The sequence below is a fragment of the Podarcis melisellensis genome (assembly GCF_964234715.1).
Source record: "Podarcis melisellensis genome assembly, chromosome: 8".
Lineage (NCBI taxonomy): Eukaryota > Metazoa > Chordata > Lepidosauria > Squamata > Lacertidae > Podarcis > Podarcis melisellensis.
In genome coordinates, this window is record NC_138540.1 from 6,314,341 (window position 1) to 6,335,275 (window position 20,935).

The window sequence follows — 20,935 nt, forward strand, 5'->3', positions numbered from 1 at the left end:
CCGGCCTAGTACTGTTCAAACCGGCTTGGACCAGTACAAACCACCCTGGACCGGTTCATGCTGGCCTAGACCTTTTCAAACAGGCTTGGACCGGTTCCACCCGGTCTGAACAGGATCCAACTGGCTTGGACCTGTTCCAACCTGCTTGGACTGGTTCAAAACAGTCTAGACCTGTTCCTGTGTAAGCTAGTTCTAACCAGTTTGGGCTAGTTCAAACTAGTCTGGGCAAGTTGGAACACGCCTGGACCTTTTCTAACTAGTTTGGGCTGGTTCCTACTGGCTGGGACCGGATCCAACTGGTATGAACTGGTTCCAACAGGTCTGGGCTGCTTCCAAGTGACACAGAACTGGTCCAAGTGGCCTCAAACTGTTCAAACCGGCTCGGACGGGCACAAACTGGCCTAGACCGGTTCAAACTGGCCTGGGCCGGTTCAAACTGGCCTAGGCCAGTTCAAATGAGCTAGGACTGGTTCAAACCGGCCTAGACTTGTTCAAACCGGTCTGAACAGGTTCCAAGCGGCTTGGACTGGTTCCAACCGACCTGGACCTGTTCCAACCAGCTTGGGCAAATTTCAAATGACCTGCACCTGCTCCAACTGGCCTGGGTCTGCTCCAACCTGCCTGGGCCAGTTCCAACCCACTTGGAACTGTTCATACTGGCTTCGGCCGGTTGAAACTGGCCAAGACCGGTTCAAACCGGCCTCGACAGGTTGAACCCGGCTTGGATTGGTTCAAACCGGTCTAAACAGCTTCCAACTGACTTGGACCAGTTCAAACCAACCTAGACCTGTTCCAACCAGTCTGGACCAGTTCCAAATGTTCTGGGCAAGTTGGAACCCACGGGACCTTTTCTAACTGGTTTGCACTGATTCCAACCGGCTTGTACTGGATCCAACTGGTATGAACCTGTTCCAACTGGTCTGTGCTGGTTCCAAATGACCTAGACCTGTTCCAATTGGCCTGGAGTTTTCTAACCAGTTTGGGCCAGTTTCAAATGACCTGCACCTGCTCCAACTGGCCTGGAGCTGCTCCAACAGGTCTGGGCCAGTTCCAACCCACTTGGAAATGTTCATACTGGCTTTGGCCGGTTCAAACTGGCCTAGACTGGTTGAAACTAGCTTGGACCGGCACAAATTGGTTTTGACTGGTTCAAAGCAGCCTAGACCTGTTGCAGATGTCTCCGCTAGTTCCAACCAATCTGGGCCAGTTCAAACTGGTCTGGGCAAGTTAGAACCTGCCTGGACTTTTTCTAACTGATTTGAGCTGGTTGAAACTGGCCAAGACCGGTTCAAACCGGCCTCGACAGGTTGAACCCGGCTTGGATTGGTTCAAACCGGTCTAAACAGCTTCCAACCAGCCTTGACCGGTTCAAACCAACCTAGACCGGTTCCAACCAGTCTGAACAAGTTCAAGCTGGTCTGGGCAATCCACCACAACCTTTTCCAGCTGGTTTGTGATGGTTCCAACCGGCTTGGACTGGATCCAACTGGTATGAACTTGTTCCAACTGGGCTGGGCTGGTTCCAAGCGACATAGACCTGTTCCAACCGACCTGGACCCAATCTAACCAGCTTGGGCCAGTTTCAAATGACATCCACCTGTTCCAGCCGGTTCAAACCAGCCTAGACCTGTTCCAAGCAGTCTGAGCCACTTCTAACCAGTCTAGGCCCGTTCAAACTCGTCTGGGCAAGTTGGAACCCACATGGACTTTTCCCAACTGGTTTCACCTGGTTCAAACTGGTCTGAACCGGTTCCAACAGAATTTATGGTAACAGAGTGCCGGGGCACTGAATGTGGACCTTTCAGTACTGCATGTCCAAATCAGGCAACTGCATTTTGATCGCGAACAAAGGGAAATGAATCTCTGGGAATCTGGTGAGGAGCACTTCACAAGGGACATAGCGATGCGGGGGGAGTGTTCAACAGCTTGTAATTCAAGCACTCCCCTCGGCTGTATGATAGCAAATTTCAAAAGGGCTTTCTCATGGGACTATGGTGTCAAACTGACCCCAGAGACTTTGAGAGTGCATTGTGAGCTGAATTGGCCAAGCCAGGTTGCGTTGCGAGTTCCCGCCTCCCACCAGTAGGAATAAAGACACCGTTATTTTAAGGTTAATGGGCTAAAATTGGCCACAACTTTATTGGTCCTATCCGACTATCCAGCTTCGGCCTGCTTGCTTGAAGACCCGGAAGGGTTAACACCAGCAGGGGGAGCCCTGCTGATGCACATCAACTAGGCACTCCCCCGGGGTCACCGCTCGGGGGCGTGCCTTGGGCCCTGGCCTCCATAGGCTTCCGACGGGGCCAAGCCCCCCGGAATCCTTTACCGGACTACCCTTCAATATCCGGGGGAGGTGATGGCGCTTCCCTCCCCCCATACATCTACATAACAATACCCCTACCAATGCCTAACCGCCACTGGAGCAAAGCTCGCCGTCAATACCCTCAGACCTTCGACAAAGTTTCATGGAGATTTCTAAAAATATTATTAGACCAGATGGACATGGGAGACCAAATTACAAGAGGGTTAAAAACATTGCTGATGATCTAGTATTGACATCACAGGAGCCAGAATCTAGTACGAAAAGTGTATTGGAATTGATTCAAGAATTTGGTCAGGTTGCGGGATTTAAGTTGAACAAGTTAAAAACTAAGGTTTTGGAGAAAAATCTAACAGAGATTGAGAGAGAGAGGTTTCAGAAGGAGACAGGATTAACATTGGTTAAGAAAGTGAAATACCTGGGGGTTAATATGACTGCTAAGAATGTGAATTTATTCAAAGATAACTATGAAAAATGTTGGACGGAAGTGAAAAAGGATTTAGAAATATGGTCAAATCTGAAGCTTTCATTGCTAGGCCGTATCGCTGTGATAAAAATGAATGTATTGCCAAGAATGTTGTTTTTGTTTCAAACATTGCAAATTTTGGATAAAATGGACTGTTTCAAGAAGTGGCAGAGAGATATTTCTAGATTCGTCTGGCAGGGCAAGAAGCCCAGAATAAAATTTAAAATACTAACTGATGTAAAGGAAAGAGGTGGATGTGCCCTGCCAGACCTTAAACTTTACTATGAATCAGCTGCATTTTGCTGGCTGAAAGAATGGCTGCTTCTTGAAAACACAGACATTTTGGACTTAGAAGGTTTCAACAATGTATTTGGGTGGCATGCATATCTGTGGTATGATAAGGTCAAAGCACATAAAGCATTTAAAAACCATATTGTCAGGAAAGCATTGTTTAATGTCTGGACAAGATATAAGGACTTACTTGAAAATAAAACCCCAAGGTGGTTGTCACCGATGGAAGCGAAGGCTCAGAAAAAGCTCAATACGGAGGCCAAATGGCCGAAATATTGGGAAATTTCAGAACAAGAGGGAGATATATTGAAACTGCAGAGGTTTGAAAAACTAAAAAACAAAGTGAGAGTTTGGCTTCATTATTATCAAATAATGGAGGCATACGATTTGGACAAGAAAATTGGCTTCCAGGTGGAAAAATCAAAATTGGAAACAGAACTGTTAGGTTCCAAAACTAAGACTCTGTCAAAGATGTATAATCTGCTGCTGAAATGGAATACTCAGGATGAAATGGTGAAATCTGCTATGATTAAATGGGCACAAGATGTTGGACATAACATTATGTTGGCTGACTGGGAACAGTTATGGACCACAGGCATGAAGTTTACGGCATGTAATGCCTTAAGAGAGAATATTATGAAAATGATATACAGGTGGTACATGACACCAGTCAAGCTTGCAAAAATATATCATTTGCCTGATAATAAATGCTGGAAATGTAAAGAGACCGAAGGTACATTCTTTCACCTTTGGTGGACGTGCCCAAGGATTAAGGCTTTCTGGGAGATGATCTATAATGAAATGAAAAGGGTATTTAAATATACCTTTCTGAAGAAACCAGAGGCCTTTCTCCTGGGCATGGTTGGCCAATTGGTGTTAAAGAAGGATAGAACTTTTTTTATGTACGCTACAGCAGCAGCAAGAATACTGATTGCGAAGTATTGGAAGACACAAGATCTACCCACCAGGGAAGAATGGCAGATGAAGGTGATGGACTATATGGAACTGGCGGTAATGACGGGCAGAATCCGAGACCAGGGAGAAGAATCGGTAGAAGAGTGTTGGAAGAAATTTAAAGACTATCTACAGAAACACTGTAAAATTAATGAATGTTAGAAGGATGCTGGAATGAAGTTATGTGGTTTTAGCAGTAATGTTATAAAGGAGTATGTAAAAATGGGTTGTTAACAGGTGAGAATGTAAAGTTACAATATATTAAGATAAAGGATTAAGATAAAAACAAAGATGGAGAGGATTTGCTGAATTAACTAACTGAAGTAGAATACAAAAAAGGGAGGTGTGAGGAGGTCAAGGAAATAAGTAAATGAAAGATATGTTATGGAAAAATTGATTTGTTTTTAATTGTTTTTATTTTTCAGTATTTTGTATTTTTTTTGTTTTATTATTATTATTATTTTCTTATCTTTGTAATCTTATGAAATTTCAATAAATATTATTTTTTTAAAAAACAAGAGGGTTAAAAGCAATTTATGAACAACAAGAATCAAATATAATAATAAATAATGACACGACTGATTATTTTAAAATACAGAAGGGCACCAGACAAGGGTCCCCACTTTCACCATTATTATTCATTTTGATTTTGGAAATACTAAATCAAGAAATCAGACTGGATCAAGAAATAAATGGAATATCCCTAGGGGAGAAAATATACAAAATAAGGGCATTTGCGGATGATTTAGTGTTAATGGTGGAAAATCCAAAGGAAAGCATAGCAAAGGCTCTAGAAAAAATGGAAAACTTTGGAAGGGTTTCAGGTTTTGCTTTGAATAAAGAAAAAACGAAACTAATGGTAAAGAACATGGGAGACCAAGAGAAAAAGGAACTGGTAGAAAAATTTGGATTACAAATTGTAAAAAAAGTGAAATATTTAGGAATCCAAATAACAATGAAAAATATAAATTTGTTTGAAGATAATTATAAAAAAAATTGGGAAGAAACAAAAAGAGAAATGGAAATTTGGACAAGATTGAATTTAACACTCTGGGGTAGAATTTCGGCTATTAAAATGAATATTTTACCAAAACTCTTGTTCCTTTTTCAAATGATTCCCATAATAGGTAAAGATGATTGTTTTAAAAAATGGAAAATGGACCTAACAAAGTTTATATGGCAAGGCAAAAAGCCACGGATCAAACATAAATTACTAACCGACATAAAAGAGCAGGGAGGCTTTGGACTCCCAGACCTGAGACTATATTACGATGCAGCATGCTTTAGTTGGATCAAGGATTGGATCAAATTGGATAACAGTGACATTTTAGACCTGGAGGGATGGAACAACAGATACAGTTGGCATGCCTATCTAATATACAACAAAGTGGCAGTACATAAAGAATTTCTCAGTCATGTAATTAGAAATGCATTATACAAGGTCTGGGTGAGACATAGAAGGTTGTTAGAACCGAAAACCCCATGGTGGGTCTCGCCGTTAGAAGTAATATCGGTTAAAAAGAAAAATATGATAGGAAAAATGGCAACATACTAGCAGCTCCTAAAGGAAGAACAGGGCCAATTAAAACTAAGACCATATGAAGAGGTGACCCCATATTGTACCACATGGTTACAATATCACCAAATTGCCCAAATATTCAATCAGGATAAAGCAATAGGATTTGAAAAAGAAGAATCAAAATTTTGAAAAGTATTATTACAAAACTCAAAAAAGAATATATCCAAAATGCATAATTTATGATTAGAATGGGAATTAAAGGCTGAAGAAGTAAAAGAAGTTATGACTAAATGGGCATGTGATATAGGATATGTAATTCGGCTGGACCAATGGGAGAAATTATGGAAATATGATATTAAATTCACGGCATGTTACACAATCAGAGAAAATTTCATGAAAATGGTGTACCAATGGTACTTAACTACGGGAAAAATTGGCTAAAATTTACAAATTAAAATCAAATACCTTGTTTTTCGCTCTATAGGACGCACCGGACAATAGGACGCACCTTGTTTTAGAGGGGGCAGAACAAGAAAAAAAAATTCTCCGCCTCTCTGCCCAGCGCCCCTTCAGCAAAGCGGCAGGAGGTACTGTGCAGAGAGGGGGAGAATTTCCCCCCTCTTGTTTTCCCCCTCTAAGACAAGGTGCCGTTTAAGGTGCGTTCAGTCACCTTTATGCGGCTACCTTGGAAGCCTGGAGAGCAAGAGGGGTCGCTCTCCAGGCTTCAGGTTCCTTTCGACCTGCTCTTTGGGGCTGGCGGGGGGAAGCCCACCACCAGCCCCAAAGAGCAGGTCGGGGAGCAGCGGAAAGGCGCGCAGCGGAGAGGCTGCTGCCGTATCCTCACGTCACCTCTCCAGCCAGGAGAGGGTCGCGGGGCTATGGCTTCTTTAGCCCTGCGCGCGCTCTCCCGGCTGGAGAGGTGGCTTGCGGCTAAAGAGGCTCCTGCCATAGCCGCGCGTCACCTCTCCAGCCGGGAGAGGGTCGTGGGGCTACGGCTTCTTCGCTCCATAGGACGCACACACATTTCCCCTTCATTTCATTTCCCAGTAAGCTTTAACCTTACTACAAGGCCACCACATATGATAAAAATAACCTTCTCTCTCTTTACATTTCCAACGCATGTTTGATTTAGATTTCTACATTTTTGCCAGATTACTTGGTGTTAGATACCAATGATATATCATTTTCATATAATTTTCTCTTAAACCGTGTTGTTGTTTAGTTGTTTAGTTGTGTCCGACTCTTCGTGAACCCATGGGCTAGAGCACGCCAGGAGCGCCTGTCTTCCACTGCCTTCTGCGGTTTGGTCAAACTCATGTTCGTAGCTTTGAGAACACTGCCCCACCATCTCGTCCTCTGTCGTCCCCTTCTCCTTGTGCCCTCCATCTTTCCCAACATCAGGGTCTTTTCCAGGGAGTCTTCTCTTCTCATGAGGTGGCCAAAGTATTGGAGCCTCAGCTTCAGGATCTGTCCTTCCAGTGAGCACTCAGGGCTGATTTCCTTAAGAATGGATAGGTTTGATCTTCTTGCAGTCCATGGGACTCTCAAGAGTCTCCTCCAGCACCATAATTCAAAAGCATCCATTCTTCGGCGATCAGCCTTCTTTATGGTCCAGCTCTCACTTCCATACATCACTACTGGGAAAACCATAGCTTGAACTAGACGGACCTTTTTTGGCAAGGTGATGTCTCTGCTTTTTAGGATGCTGTCTAGGTTTGTCATTGCTTTTCTCCCAAGAAGCAGGCGTCTTTTAATTTCATGACTGCTGTCACCATCTTAAACCATAACATGCTGTAAATTTTATATCTGTATTCCACAGTCGCTCCCATGCTTCTCTGTCTATATTATGACCGATATCTATTGCCCAGTGTGAATGACGATCCACTCCTAAGGCTTTCCCCCAACATCTTTGGATGAGACCCCCCAACGGATCAACCTCCCTCAGAAACAGGAGCTTTCACTTATTCATAGCAGAGAGTGCTTCTCTGAGTCACTACTTTAAAAGGGAGCCTTGTGCTCAGGCGCCCATCCCCAAACTGCTGTGGAAATGTATTATTCAGTCACTCTGTCTGTTTGTCTGTGCAGAGGACTCCTCGCAAGCTTGTTCTGAAATATTCCTTCTTCAGACACCCTGTTTCAGCTTCCTGCAGTCGTGGCGCTAGCACTGACAAAAGGAGCCATATTGTTTCATGCAGCCCAAACTCTCAAACAGTGAGAGGCTTCGGGCTATACAGAGTGCGCTGGTCCTTTGGCATGATGCTCACTGTGGGGTCTTTAGGATACAGTGGTACCTCGGGTTGCATACGCTTCAGGTGACAGGGAAGATGGGTGGGGGTGGGGTGGCCGGACTATATTTTGAAAAAGAAAATGAACAAATTCCTATGCCCCACAAATAACCCAGAGATGCATTTTAAATAAAAGGACACATTCTACTCATATAAGAACACACAGATTGCCGGACCGTCCGCAGGCCGGATTGAGAAGGCGATTGAGCCACTTGCGGCCCCCGGGCCTTAGGTTGCCTACCCATGCTCTTACGCATATTGATAGTGTCCTCAGCTTAACAGATACTTGCCAGACTGTATTTACAGGGAGGTGTAAGCCCCTACAGTCCAAAGACAATTGGAAAGCTTTCCCCATTTCCTTCCTCCTTGCAGAGAAATATTTGAGGTCAATTTGGGAGAGACAAAATGACTTCAGGATTGCTCTCCTGTACTGTTTCAGACACTATACTTATGCATGTGTGTTTGCCTTGTACATCTATGAACATTTATTTTTTATATACAGTATAAGACCTTAGAATTCCTATAACAGTGGGATAGTCCTCTATTCCATCAGCACCTTGTATGAGGTTAACTGTGGGTGAGCTGAAGCAAGGATAAGCATTCCGTGTCATCAATATGCCTTTGCCCTACCTTTCTCCGTTGTCCGCAGCACTAAGTGAACCTTCCTTGTGTATTGGCAGAGCTCAGCTGTTATGACAGCAGCAGAGATGTACTGCTAAACCATTTAGTATGTGTTCATAGGAAAGATCTCACGCGATCTTCCAAACGGCAGCTGTTCTGTTTTAGGCCAGAATTATCTGAGCAGTTTCCTAAATCGTGGAGAGGAGAAGCCAGTCTAGCGGCTGTGGGCCACAGGCTGTCCATGTTAGCAAGCGATTCTTGTGCTAAGATTGTTAATCTATGGAACTTGCTCCCACAGGAAGCAGCGATAGCCACAAACTTGGGTGGCTAGGAGCCACCAATAGCCCTTTCCTCCACAAATTTGTCCAGTCAAATATTGGTGGCTATCACTGCCCCCTGTCATAGTGTGATGATAATTTTAAGGTCTTAGATATGTAATAAATGTTCATAAATGTACCAAGCAAACACGTACATAAAAATATAAACCACATGTCTGAAAACCCCACAGAAAAAATTGACCTCAATTATTTCTCTGCAAGGTCAAAGTGGGAAACCTCCCCATTGTCTTTTCCTTCACAAATCCTGTCTTAAGGGCACATTTAAGACATGAACAGGGTGTGAGCCTGTGACCTGGCCCAGGAACTAAGTCTTTATCATTACAAAAGACTGGCCAGGCTCCCCAGGCAATCCAATCAAGTGACCATTAAACAGGTAACCTGTCAGACGAGATAAACAAGTCACTCAGATTTCTGCTGTAGACCGCCTTTTCTGTGATGTAGGTATGATGTATCTGGGGGGTGGCCTTAGGTTACCCCCCCCCCTTCTGTGATGTATGTATGATGTATGGAGGGGTGGTCTTGAGCTCCAGGGCAGGGAATTTAAAATGTCTATATAAGCCCTTGAGCGCCATTGTTCTGGGTTCCTCCTCCCTCCTGCATGTGGTGAGCGAGGACTCTGTTGCAACAGATCAATAAAGATCAGGCTTACTAGCTGCTTTGCTTCTCAATATTCTCTGGTTGGCCTCTGCTGTTTTCTCCTACCAATAGGAAACCTACGTAAGGACTCTATATGGGCTCTTGGATTCCCCATAAGGGGGGAAAGGGCAGATTTTTTTGTTTACAACAATAGTTCAACTATGTGCTGCATAAAGAAATACTTATTTTTATACGTACTGGATCTTCCAGCAAACTCACAGCAAACTCAAGCCCAGATCTTTTCTGGCATTATTAAGACATTCCCGCCCCACAACAGCTCAGATTTTGCCTTCCTGCAATTTATTGATGATTATAGATTTGACAAGCAGCATTAAGAAAAAGGGAACATAACCAGCAGACGACCAGTACAAAGTATACAATAAAAAGATGTGCATGGTTGATATCAGCAGCTAGAGATGTTCAAGCAGAATTACTGTATTCTTATAACAATAGATTTTTTTTAAAGGTTTAGTACATAAAATGTGTTTTCTTGCCTTGCCTTGAATTCCCATCAGCTTAGGACCAGGATACATAATGATAACATGGTTGGGCACTTAGCCTTCCCTCAAATTGCAGCTGGTGGATTAAATGTTTGGATGTCCCATCCCATCACCATCTGAAAGCAAACTCTCTCTCTCTGTACATGTTGGACTAGCATTCTGCACATACTAAGCTGGCATGGAAAGAGTTATTACCCGCAAGATTGCCTTGCCCGCTGGACCTCTTTGGCAGAACTGGCACTGCTACAGGGGCCACGTAATACCTGTTCCACATTTGTATGAACTCAGGCTTTTAGGACTTTGGAACTCCCTGCCTATTGATACCAGGCACACATATTCCCTGTACTCTTTTCAGCACCTGCTAAAAATATTTAAGCTTTAGGCCAGCCTAACTCAGATATTTAGAAGGTTGATATGAGTTTTAATCTGCTTTTTAGCCCGTTGTTATTTTAACTTTTCGTGGGGTTGCCATATTTCAAAAAGTGAAAATCTGGACACAAAAGTTGTTAAATTTCGCCCGCCCCCCCCCCCGGCAATGTTGTTGAGATGGTTTGTTTTGTTTTGGGGTTTTTTGCCCAAAGTTCTTGCGCTTTTTTTTTGGTGAAATCACAATAAAAAGGACGTTTTCCAGCAATTTTTAAGAAAAATCGGCAAAAACGACACTGCCATACATGGTTGCCAGACGTCCGGATTTTCACAGACTTTTTGCCCATTTTCCACCCGGACACTGCTTCCAACTGCGGTAATCCATGTATGTCTGCGAAAGTCCGGATGTATGGCAACCCTACTTTTGTAGGTCTTAAATTATTGTTGTTAGTGTTTCTAATTGGTAATTTTTTGCTTTTATCTTTTTTTTGCGAACCGCTTTGAGGTTGTTGCTCTTTTTACGATCAAGCTGAGTACAAATTTTGTGAAATAAAATAATTATGAAATACCATGCCAGAAGTGTGTGCAGACAGGACAGCATGCACTCCAGCTTCTATCTGTAGCCTGAGCCCCGATGGGTCCACCTAGCTCAGCATGTTCTCCACCATCTGATTCCTCATGATTTCAGGCATGAGCCTTTCACCTTGGAGATACCAGGGCTTGAACTTGGGAGTTTCTGCATAGGCTCTGCCTTTGAGGAATGGCTCCCCTTCCCATGAAATGGCTTAGTCTAGCAATGCTTCAATCCATGTGTTTGTTGCATGTGGCAATTGACCGAGAATGGACTTTATCCCCTGAGGCCAAGACATTAGCAAAGGGGTGTTGTTTGCAGATCTATCTATCTATCTATCTATCTATCTATCTATCTATCTATCTATCATCTATCTATCTATTTGTTGTGATTCCTTCATTGCAGAGGGTTGAACTACATGAGACTTTAGGTCCCTTCTAATTCTGCGATTCTGTTATCTCTACATAAAGGTTGAGGGTTCCCACAGGGCCATTTAGGGATCTCTCTTGCACAGCATCCCTGTTGCAGGAAGTTTGACTTTCGTTGCTGGTGTGCATGTTCTGTTGGGTCTTTGGTCTTCACTTCTCTCACCCATCTCTCCTCCTCTAAGCCCAGTAGATGGGGACGCTGCTACAGAGGATGTTGATTGTGGTACCCAGGATAGAACGGTCAGCTAGCGGCATCGGGAGGCCTTCTGTTCCCTCCTCATTCTCTTTGAGGGATGACGCTGGAGGTCTGGGCTGCAGAAACAGATCTCTTTGTTAATGGTACGACCCTGAGGAACCCCATCCAATTCTATAATTGTATGTTTCTCTGAAATATAAAATTGCCCTGCAAACTTTGACTCAGCCTGACCGCTTCACACAGTCCCTCCAAATCCCTCTGGGAAAGGTTCTGCATAGTTTTCTAAGCGGCTTTAAAGATGTTCCGACAATCAGCAGGTGGGTGTGGATGGATTCCCTTCAGCTCTTGGGATTTGTTCACACATCCACCTCTCCTGTGTGCCTAGAAAGCACGGGTCCAAGTGGTTTTCCCGTTGCCCCACTCCTTTCCGAGGGAAAACCTGCAATAGATCAGAACAAATGGCAACCTATGGAAAAATGGAATTGCCATTTGTTCTGATTGAGCACTAAAGAGCAGTTTTCCCGAATGGAGAAATAGGACATGAGAAAGCTCTGGTCTGTTTTCATTCTGCCTTCATGTCCTGCCTGCAAACCAGTGGCAGCCAGCCTTAAGGACAGGGATCCCCGTCTAGCCACTCTCAAAAGATAACTGCTACCCCAAACAGCCCAAACAGCAAATCACAATGTCCTTGCATTACTGCAAGCCAGGGTGTTATGTGTCCCAGGACTGGGTTTGTGGTTGTTTTAGAGAATGGTGGGACATTCAGCCACCTGCAATGTGTGAAGTGGTACAGTCCAGAAGCAATCTTCCCACATGATTTGTTCTTTCCATGCCTTGGAAACCCTGAATGTAGAGTTAGGGCAATTATTCTAACCTGGATGTTCTGGAACACCTTGACAGCAGCATCCAGGCTCTGGATGTTTTCCTTCTTCATTCTGGTGATGTAGCAAGACTGTCCCGGCCAAGATCTGTAGCCAATCAGGAGCTGTTCAAAGGCAAAGGCTGTCAATTTAGCTGTGGTTCCTGTACTGCAGGAGGTATTTTATTGTGGGTATACTGTACATAGTTTGGATCTCAACAAGGTATATGTGCAAGGGCAACCCCATTTTCTCAGGGCTCTACCTCATATCCCAGACCCCATGCCTCCCCCAAAACTTCTCTCCTTGTGCCTTCCTCTGTTGCATCTCCTGTTCACACACACTAGGTATGCAAAGACTAGGGCTGAGTCAAATGCCAAGGCTTTTGGTTTTCAGAGCAGAATGAACCCTTTTGACAACACATTTTATTCTTCCCCCATCCACCAAATAAATAAAGGTAAAGGTAAAGGGAGCCCCGACCATTAGGTCCAGTCTTGGCTGACTCTGGGGTTGCGGTGCTCATCTCGCTTTATTAGCTGAGGGAGCCGGCAGACAGCTTCCAGGTCATGTGGCCAGCATGACTAAGCCACTTCTGGTGAACCAGAGCAGCGCACGGAAACGCCGTTTACCTTCCCACCAGAGTGGTACCTATTTATCTACTTGCACTTTGAGGTGCAGGAGCAGGGACCGAGCAACGGGAGCTCACCCCGTCGTGGGGATTTGAACCGCGACCTTCTGATTGGCAGGTTCTAGGCTCTGTGGTTTAACCCACCCATGTCCCATCAAGTTAGCTTTTAAGGTGACACAATATTTGCTGTCCTTTGTGCTTAAGGAAACCAACAGATCTAGCCAGCCCCACCAGAACTCGCCACTGACTTGCTCCCTTGAGAGGATGGATGTTATGAGTTCTAAAAAGGACCTGCTAGGTAGACAAGCAGGACTTGGGCAAAGCTGCACGGCTCCTTTGGAAACTAGGAACCAGTTTCAGCAAAACTTACGTTGCTGTAGTCATACACCACGGTGGCCGATGAGTTGACCCTGCTGACATGGAAGGTGGCCAGCCTCTCCTTCCTGCTCATGGAAAGATGCTGTGGGGAGCCCTCCCCATCCAGGCCTTGGATGGTCATTTGCAGGACCTAGACGTTGAGAAGGAGACCATGTTGAGTGATGAAGAGCAAAGGGAACGAGACGTATGAACTGGAGCATTTAACTTGGTTGCATTCAGCTTTACATGCTTTGCAAATATAAATGAATATAATATAAATATAATATAACATAAATATAAATGAATAAATAAAGGAGGTGGAAAGGGGATGGGAGTCCAGGAAAAAAGACATGGGCAATCCCACCCAGTTTTGGCTTTATGCGCTCTCCCTAGAACTGCTTCTTAGCACTCAGTCGGAACAAACAGGAATTCAGGCTTTTCCCGGATTGATGTTTGCTCCAGTTTAGAGCTAAAGTGTGGGTTTTCCCTGGGAAAGGAGTGGAGCAAGGGGAGGACTGCTTGGACCCCTACCTAGAAAGTGTGGGTCAAGTGGAAAACCACTCAGACCCAAGCTTTCCAGGCACAATGCAAGTGGAAGAAGAGAAGAAGAAGAAGAGTTTGGATTTGATATCCCACTTTATCACTACCCTCACTACCCAAAGGAGTCTCAAAGCGACTAACATTTTCCTTTCCTTCCTCCCCTACAACAAAAACTCTGTGAGGTGAGTGGGGCTGAGAGACTTCAGAGAAGTGTGACTGGCCCAAGGTCACCCAGCAGCTGCAGGTGGAGGAGCGGGGAATCAAACCCGGTTCCCCAGATTACGAGTCCACCGCTCTTAACCACTACACCACACTGGTGGAAGTGTGTACGGGCCTTGAGAGTCGCCAGTACTATGAAAACAAACAGCTACCATCATTTTGGGAAGAAGACAGAGGAGTGGGAACCTTTGACCCTCCAGGTATGGTGGGACTGCTCACCCAGCAGGACTGGGAACAAGCAGCCAAGGGTGGTGGAAGTGGGAGTCCAGCAAGATCTGGAGCACTAAAGGTTAGCCCGCTGTCTTCCCCCTTGGAATTTGCTTCTACTTAGGGAAACCACAGTACTCAACAAGGTTCAGTGCACAGATGTTTAAGCCAGTTGTCTTCAGTCTTCGCAGATGAAGGACCCACCTTTAGCCCCAATAGGCATTTGAGGAATTACTAGCTGTGGCACTTCTTGAGGTGACCCACAGCAGACCTCATTCACTTGAGGTTTTTAAGCAGAAGTTGGGTGGCCATCTGTCTTGGATGCTGTAGCTGTGATTCATGCATTGCAGGGGGTTGGACTAGATGACCCGTGAGGTCCCATCCAACTCCGCAATTCTGTGATATATCATGCTGTACTTACTGTCTCCGTGTGCTTCTCCGTGATGCGCAGCCCCATCAGCCCAAAAGCCAGAACAACCAAAACGATCACCACCACCACCACCACCACGATCAAGAGCTTCTTGCAAGGTAGTCCAGGGAGCCGGGGGGAGGCCGTGTAACCCTGCAGAACCAGAAAAGATGCTCATGAGAACGTTGTGGTGCATTTTGACCCAGACAGATGATTGGACAGAGGGACATACAAGTTCTCATGGAAGGAGCAAACGTAAGCACGTAAAAAGAGCCGCCTGGATCAGGCCAATGGCCCATCTAGTCCAGCAAACTCTTCTCACAGTGGACAACCAGATACCCATGGGAAAGCAGCAAGCAGGATTCTTGTAGAAGACCAGCACTCTCTCTTCCTGTGGCTTCCAGCAACTGTATTCAGAAGCATTGCTGCCTCTGACTGTGGAGGCAGAGCCGAGCCATCACGGCAAGTAGCCTTTTCCTCTTCCATGAATTTGTCTCATCCTCTTCCTTTTTTAATATATATATATAGATAGATTTTTATTAGTTTTTTAACATATCATTTTCAACAGTAATTAAACATACTTTTACATCTTATACAATTTTGTTTTGACTTCCATCAATCCTGTCTGAAAATTTTCCAATCGCTTAATATACATTTCTTACTTTCCCTATTACATTTAAATCTCATAACTGATATCTCTTTTCTTTTTCTACTTTGTAACGTTTCATATTTTTCTCTTTACAGAACTTCTAGTAGTCCTACTAGCATAATTTGTTGATTACAATTGCTCTTCAAATAATTTGTAAACTTCTTCCGATCTTCTGTAAATCTCTGGTCCCGCAGGTTTCGAATCCTTCCTGTCATTTTATCCAACTCTGCATAAGCCATTAATTTTATCTGCCATTCTTCTTTCGTTGGAACTTCTTCTTGCTTCCATTTCTGGGCTAACAACACTCTTGCTGCTGTTGTTGCATATAGAAACAGTTTAACACCATGCCTATTAATGTCCTGACCTATAATACCAAGTAAAAATGCTTCTGGTTTTTTTTTAAAAAATGTAAATTTCAACATCTTTTTCAACTCATTATATATCATTTCCCAGAAGTTCTTTACTTTCTTACATTCCCACCACATATGATAAAGTGTTCCTTCTTGTCTCATCCTCTTTCAAAGCCATCCAAGTTGGTGGCCATCACTGCTTCCTGTGGGAGTGAGTTCCATAGTTTAACTCTGCACTGCCTCTGGACTGCACCACTTCAGATTACAAGTAGGGGCTCAAATGACGGAGTATTCCTCCATACAGCAAAAATCCCTGTGCATAAAAAACCCAGCCTGTTAGAGTAAAGGATAGACTTTGACCCTTGCAGGCTAGCTTTCTATGTGCAGGGGTTCCTGTATAGACGAAGGTTCCTTCATGTGACACCCTGCAACATGCAGCTTAAAGTGGGGCACGCAATAAAAAAGGTCAAATTATCTTCCAAATTTTAATTATTAATTTTACGGCTTCCCATAGTTTTTATATTTTTATTGGATTATGCTTTGATATGTTAATTGGATGTCTTTTATTGGAAAATTAATAAAAACGATCTAACATGAAAGTTGGGCACGCAGACACGGGTTTACCACCTTAGTAAGAGCTGAGGCACTGAGGAAACAGGAACCAAAATGTATACACTGTATAGTTAGAGGGAAGCACAGAAGGACAAAGCCATTGATGCAACCACAACTCCTATTCATCCATCCACCCATCCATTCATAATCCAATGTGTGGGTAGTTTTAGTGTTAGGCCTGCCATCTCGCGGGACAGATTTTGGGCACCATGAATGGCAGCAGAGTGGGAGACAGGCAGCCCAGTCTGGCCCACTGAATCTGTAGAGATGGAAAGGAGCCCAAGGGCCTTTGAGTCTAACCCCCAGCAGAGCAGAATCTATAGGGCAGAGTCCAGTGGGACGTTCTCCATCACAAGCCCCTTGGAGTGGAGAGCAGGGAGGAGAACATCCCAGAGGACCACCTTGCCCCAGTTCCAAATGCTATGGGCCAGCCCTGGGCATCCCTCTCTCTCCAGCTCAGCCCTCCTTGCCCAGGCAGGACTCCACACCATACCTGCAGGAGCAGGAACTCAGTCCCAAGTGGAGAACGACTCACCGGGGGTGCCTCTATCATCAGGACATCCTTGCTACTTTTGCTGTTATTCTCCATCTTGAGTCTTCTGGCTAGCTTTCAGCTGTCCCCACTGATCCTGGTTGTTTCCAGGCACGAGAGAGGAGGAATCCGTTTATATAGGGTTCCTGGCACCAAAGCACTGGAGGTGATTTGCTGTGTGTCCTCACCAAGTTCTTTCAAAAGAAATAAAGTACAGCTAAGTGGCCCTTGGCATCACTTGTCAGTCAAGAGACCCTCTCTGGAGATTTGTCCACAGGCACAGAGGCCTCTTAGCAGCCTCTTGTCCTTCAGAAAGCCAGCTTGTTCTGACGCCAGGAGCATCAAAGTGTGGCTCATTAAGGACCCTCTTTGCCTCTCCAACACTTGTGTCAGAAGGTTCTCGGGACTTTCAAAGCAAGAACGCGGAAACTTTCTTCTTTCTTTGATGGTGCGACTGAAATTTGGGAATACTGTGTACCGTTCTGGCCACCTCAACTCAAAGAGGGTATTGTAGAGCTGGGGAAGGTTCAGAAAAGGGCAACCAAAATGATTGAGTGGGGGCAGCGACTCCCAGTGGAGGACTTGGGGCTTTCAAATTTCAGTAGTGCCCTGTGCTAGGACATAATTTGTCCATCCATCTCCTGCCCTCACCTTCTCTTCTAAGTCATTGTTGTGGTGCTCCCTGTGGTGTCCTCTGCAACTACCCTAGGAAAAAAGATTGCAGCATTTGCAACTTTTCAGTCTTCACAGAATCATAGAGTTGGAAGGGATTGGACTCTATTCAGGTCAGATGTAAGAAAGTCATCCATGAAGCATGTGGAACTGTGGAACTTGCCCCACAGGAGGCAGTGATGTCCACCAACCAATATTGCTTTAGAAGAGCATTAAGCAAATTCATGGAGACATGGCTACTAGCCAGGATGTAATAATAATAATAATAATAATAATAATAATAATAATAATAATAATTATTATTATTATTATTATTATTATTATTATTATTATTAATATACCTGGCCCATTTGGCTGGGTTTCCCCAACCACTCTGGGCAGCTCCCAACAAAATATTTAAAACACAATAAAACATCAAACATTAAAAACTTCTCTATACAGGGCTAGCTTCAGATGTCTTCTAAAAGTCAGTTGTTTATTTCCTTGACATCTGATGGGAGGGTGTTCCACAAGGAGGGCACCACCACCGAGAAGGCCCTCTACCTGGTTCCCTGTAACTTCGCTTCTCGTATTGAGGGAACTGCCAGAAGGCCCTCAGAGCTGGACCTCAGTGTCCAGGCAGAATGATGGGGGTGGAGACGCTCCTTCAGGTATACAGGGCGAAGGGAGTTTAGGGCTTTAAAGGTCAGCACCAACACTGAATTCTGCTCAGAAACGTACTGGGAGCCAGTGTTATATGGTCTCTGCAGTTGGAGTCAACGATGCTTCTGAATGCCAGTTGCTGGAAACCACAGGAGGGAAAAGGACTATGGTCCTTGGTTTGATCCAGCAGTATCCTCCTATGTTCTTAATGCCTTAATGTATTGGAAGAAGCGGGGCTGCATCTGTTTTTGACCGTCTCTTCTTTGAGTGAAATGTGCTCAGCTCCTTCCACCTGTCTTCATAGGAATGCTTTGCCCATGCTTAGCTGTGCTATGTCAGAGTGAGGATGGTGACATCTCCAGATAGCTACCGTATTTTTTGCACCATAACACTCACTTTTTTCCTCCTAAAAAGTAAGGGGAAATGTCTGTGCGTGTTATGGAGGGAATGCCTACGGGTGGCATGCCTACGGATTTTCCTCCTCTAAAAACTACATGCGTGTTATGGTCGGGTGTGTGTTATAGAGCGAAAAATACGGTATCTGTGGCTCAGCTCTGAAGCGGATCCCCGGTCCAGTGCAAAGTCTGCCTCCACCCTCAGCCATGAAGCAGAATCATTGGGAGTCACTAAAACCTTCAGCCTAACCTACCCCACAGGGGTCTTTGTGGGTAAAATAGGAGAAGTAGATAAAATATTATGTCCTAAGCATGGGGGGGGCAGGGAGGGTACTGTCTCGCCAGAGTGGCGCATGCTCTAGTTATCTCCTGCTTGGACTACTGCAATGCTCTCTACGTGGGGCTACCTTTGAAGGTGACTCGGAAACTGCAATTAATCCAGAATACAGCAGTTAGACTGGTGACTGGGAGTGGCCGCCGAGACCACATAACTTCGGTCTTGAAAGACCTACATTGGCTCCCAGTACATTTCTGAGCACAATTCAAAGTGTTGGTGCTGACCTTTAAAGCCCTAAATGGCTTCGGTCCAGTATACCTGAAGGAGCGTCTCCACCCCCATTGTTCTACCCGGACACTGAGGTCCAGCGCCAAGGGCCTTCTGGCGGTTCCTTCACTGCGAGAAGCAAAGTTACAGAGAACCAGGCAGAGGGCCTTCTCGGTAGTGGCACCCACCCTGTGGAACGCCCTCCCACCAGATGTCAAAGGGAAGAACAACTACCAGACTTTTAGAAGACATCTGAAGGCAGCCCTCTTTAGGGAAGCTTTTAATGTTTAACAGACTACTGTCTTTTAATACTTTATTGGAAGCTGCCCAGAGTGGCTGGGAAAATCCAGCCAGATGGGTGGGGTATAAATAATAAATTATTATTATTATTATTATTATTATTATTACTCCTGTTTACAGGATGAGCACCTCTCCTCTCATCTGCTGGGTAGGAAGATCATAATAGGCCTTCCCCTCCCCACATATTCATCAAAGTCCCCCTCCTCTGTTACATATATACCACACCAATTATTTTGCTACTTGCAGGTCTCTCTGGGCAAAGGACCTGTATATGCAGTGGGGATGACTATGAAACTATTGTCTTGTCCGGACAGACTGGTGAGCTCCCTGCCCCATCCAACTTGAGGCCTGACGCGTGCTGAGTCTATCTGCCAAAGAGGATGCTCCAGGCGGTCACTTTTCTTCTGTGTGGGCCTTGCAAACACCCCCAAGTGGGGGGAGACCCGTGGATGTCTCGACCCTGCTCCCAGCTGCTCAGAAGGCCTCGCAAACATCAGGCCATCTTCTGCACTCACACTTTGCCCTTTGTTGTCTGGGACAGAGCTGTGCCTGGAACGGGAGATGTTTGTGAACCTCCAGCTGCACACGGGCAGCTCGTGTGCCATCAATGAGCTGACAGCAACTTTAATGACCAGCAGGATGGAGGGGGGGGATGAAAGAGATGAGGCAGCACTCAGGGTTGCAGATAACGAGGGAGGGGGGGCAGTTCAGAGAGATGCAGAGTGGATAAATATCCCTTGTGGTGCTGATGCCTGCCAAGGAAGCATTATTATTATTATTATTATTATTAGTCATTCAATGATAATACAGTGGTACCTCTGGTTATGAACGGGATCCGTTCTGGAGCCCTGTTTGCAACCTGAGCAGAATGCAACCTGTGTCTCCGCATGTGCGGGTTGCGATTCGCCGCTTCTGCGCATTTGCGTGACGTCATTTTGAGCATCTGTGCATGCATGAGCAGCGAAACCCGGAAGTAACCCTTTCTGGTACTTCCGGGTTGCTGCGGGAAGCAACCTGGAAAGATTTAACCCAAAGCGTCTTTAACCTGAGGTATGACTGTAATAGGGACGCAGGTGGCGCTGTGGGTTAAACCACAGAGCCTAGGACTTGATGATCAGAAGGTTGGCGGTTCGAATCCCCGCAACGGGGTGAGCTCCCGTTGCTCGGTCCCTGCTCCTGCCAACCTAGTAGTTCGAAAGCACCACTAAGTGCAAGTAGATAAATAGGTGGGAAGGTCGACGGCGTTTCCGTGAACAGCTCTGGTTCGCCAGAAGCGGCTCAGTCATGCTGGCCACATGACCCAGAAGCTGTACACCGGCTCCCTTGGCCAATAAAGCAAGATGAGCGCTGCAACCCCAGAGTGGGTCATGACTGGACCTAATGGTCAGGGGTCCCTTATGACCGTAATAAAAATACCATCACCAAAAAAGAGGACAGAACAAGCAACAAATTTGCATATCTTTTTACGTCATAAAATTTGTACACCCTCAAGGCAGTCTACAGAAAAGATAAAACCTCATTGATTAGAAGA

The 20,935-nt window shown here is 45.1% G+C and overlaps 1 protein-coding gene across 2 annotated transcripts; it reads right to left on the reverse strand.

The window, feature by feature from the left end:
* Nucleotides 1-11,235: 11,235 nt before the first annotated feature.
* On the reverse strand, nucleotides 11,236-17,019 carry SFTPC (surfactant protein C). 2 transcript variants are annotated; one of them, XM_081923026.1, is made up of 5 exons: nucleotides 16,813-17,019; nucleotides 14,721-14,861; nucleotides 13,347-13,484; nucleotides 12,366-12,476; nucleotides 11,236-11,607 (listed from the first exon to the last, which is right to left on the reverse strand). In XM_081923026.1, exons 1-5 carry the CDS (start codon nucleotides 16,906-16,908, stop codon nucleotides 11,473-11,475), a joined length of 621 nt encoding a protein of 206 aa, XP_081779152.1. In that variant the 5' UTR covers nucleotides 16,909-17,019; the 3' UTR covers nucleotides 11,236-11,472. The 2 variants fall into 2 exon arrangements, with proteins under 2 accessions (XP_081779152.1, XP_081779153.1); XM_081923027.1 differs by having other exon boundaries at nucleotides 16,855-17,015.
* Between the last annotated feature and the right edge of the window lie 3,916 nt (nucleotides 17,020-20,935).

Bases quoted from the DNA above. Each gene is read 5' to 3' on its own strand.
- SFTPC (XM_081923026.1), bottom strand. From the start codon at position 16,908: ATGGAGAATAACAGCAAAAGTAGCAAGGATGTCCTGATGATAGAGGCA. The intron at 13,485-14,720 runs GTAAGTACAGCA...CTCAACGTCTAG, and splicing joins CGGAGAAGCACACGGAGACA to GTCCTGCAAATGACCATCCA. The intron at 12,477-13,346 runs GTAAGTTTTGCT...GCCTTTGAACAG, and splicing joins TGGTGTATGACTACAGCAAC to CTCCTGATTGGCTACAGATC.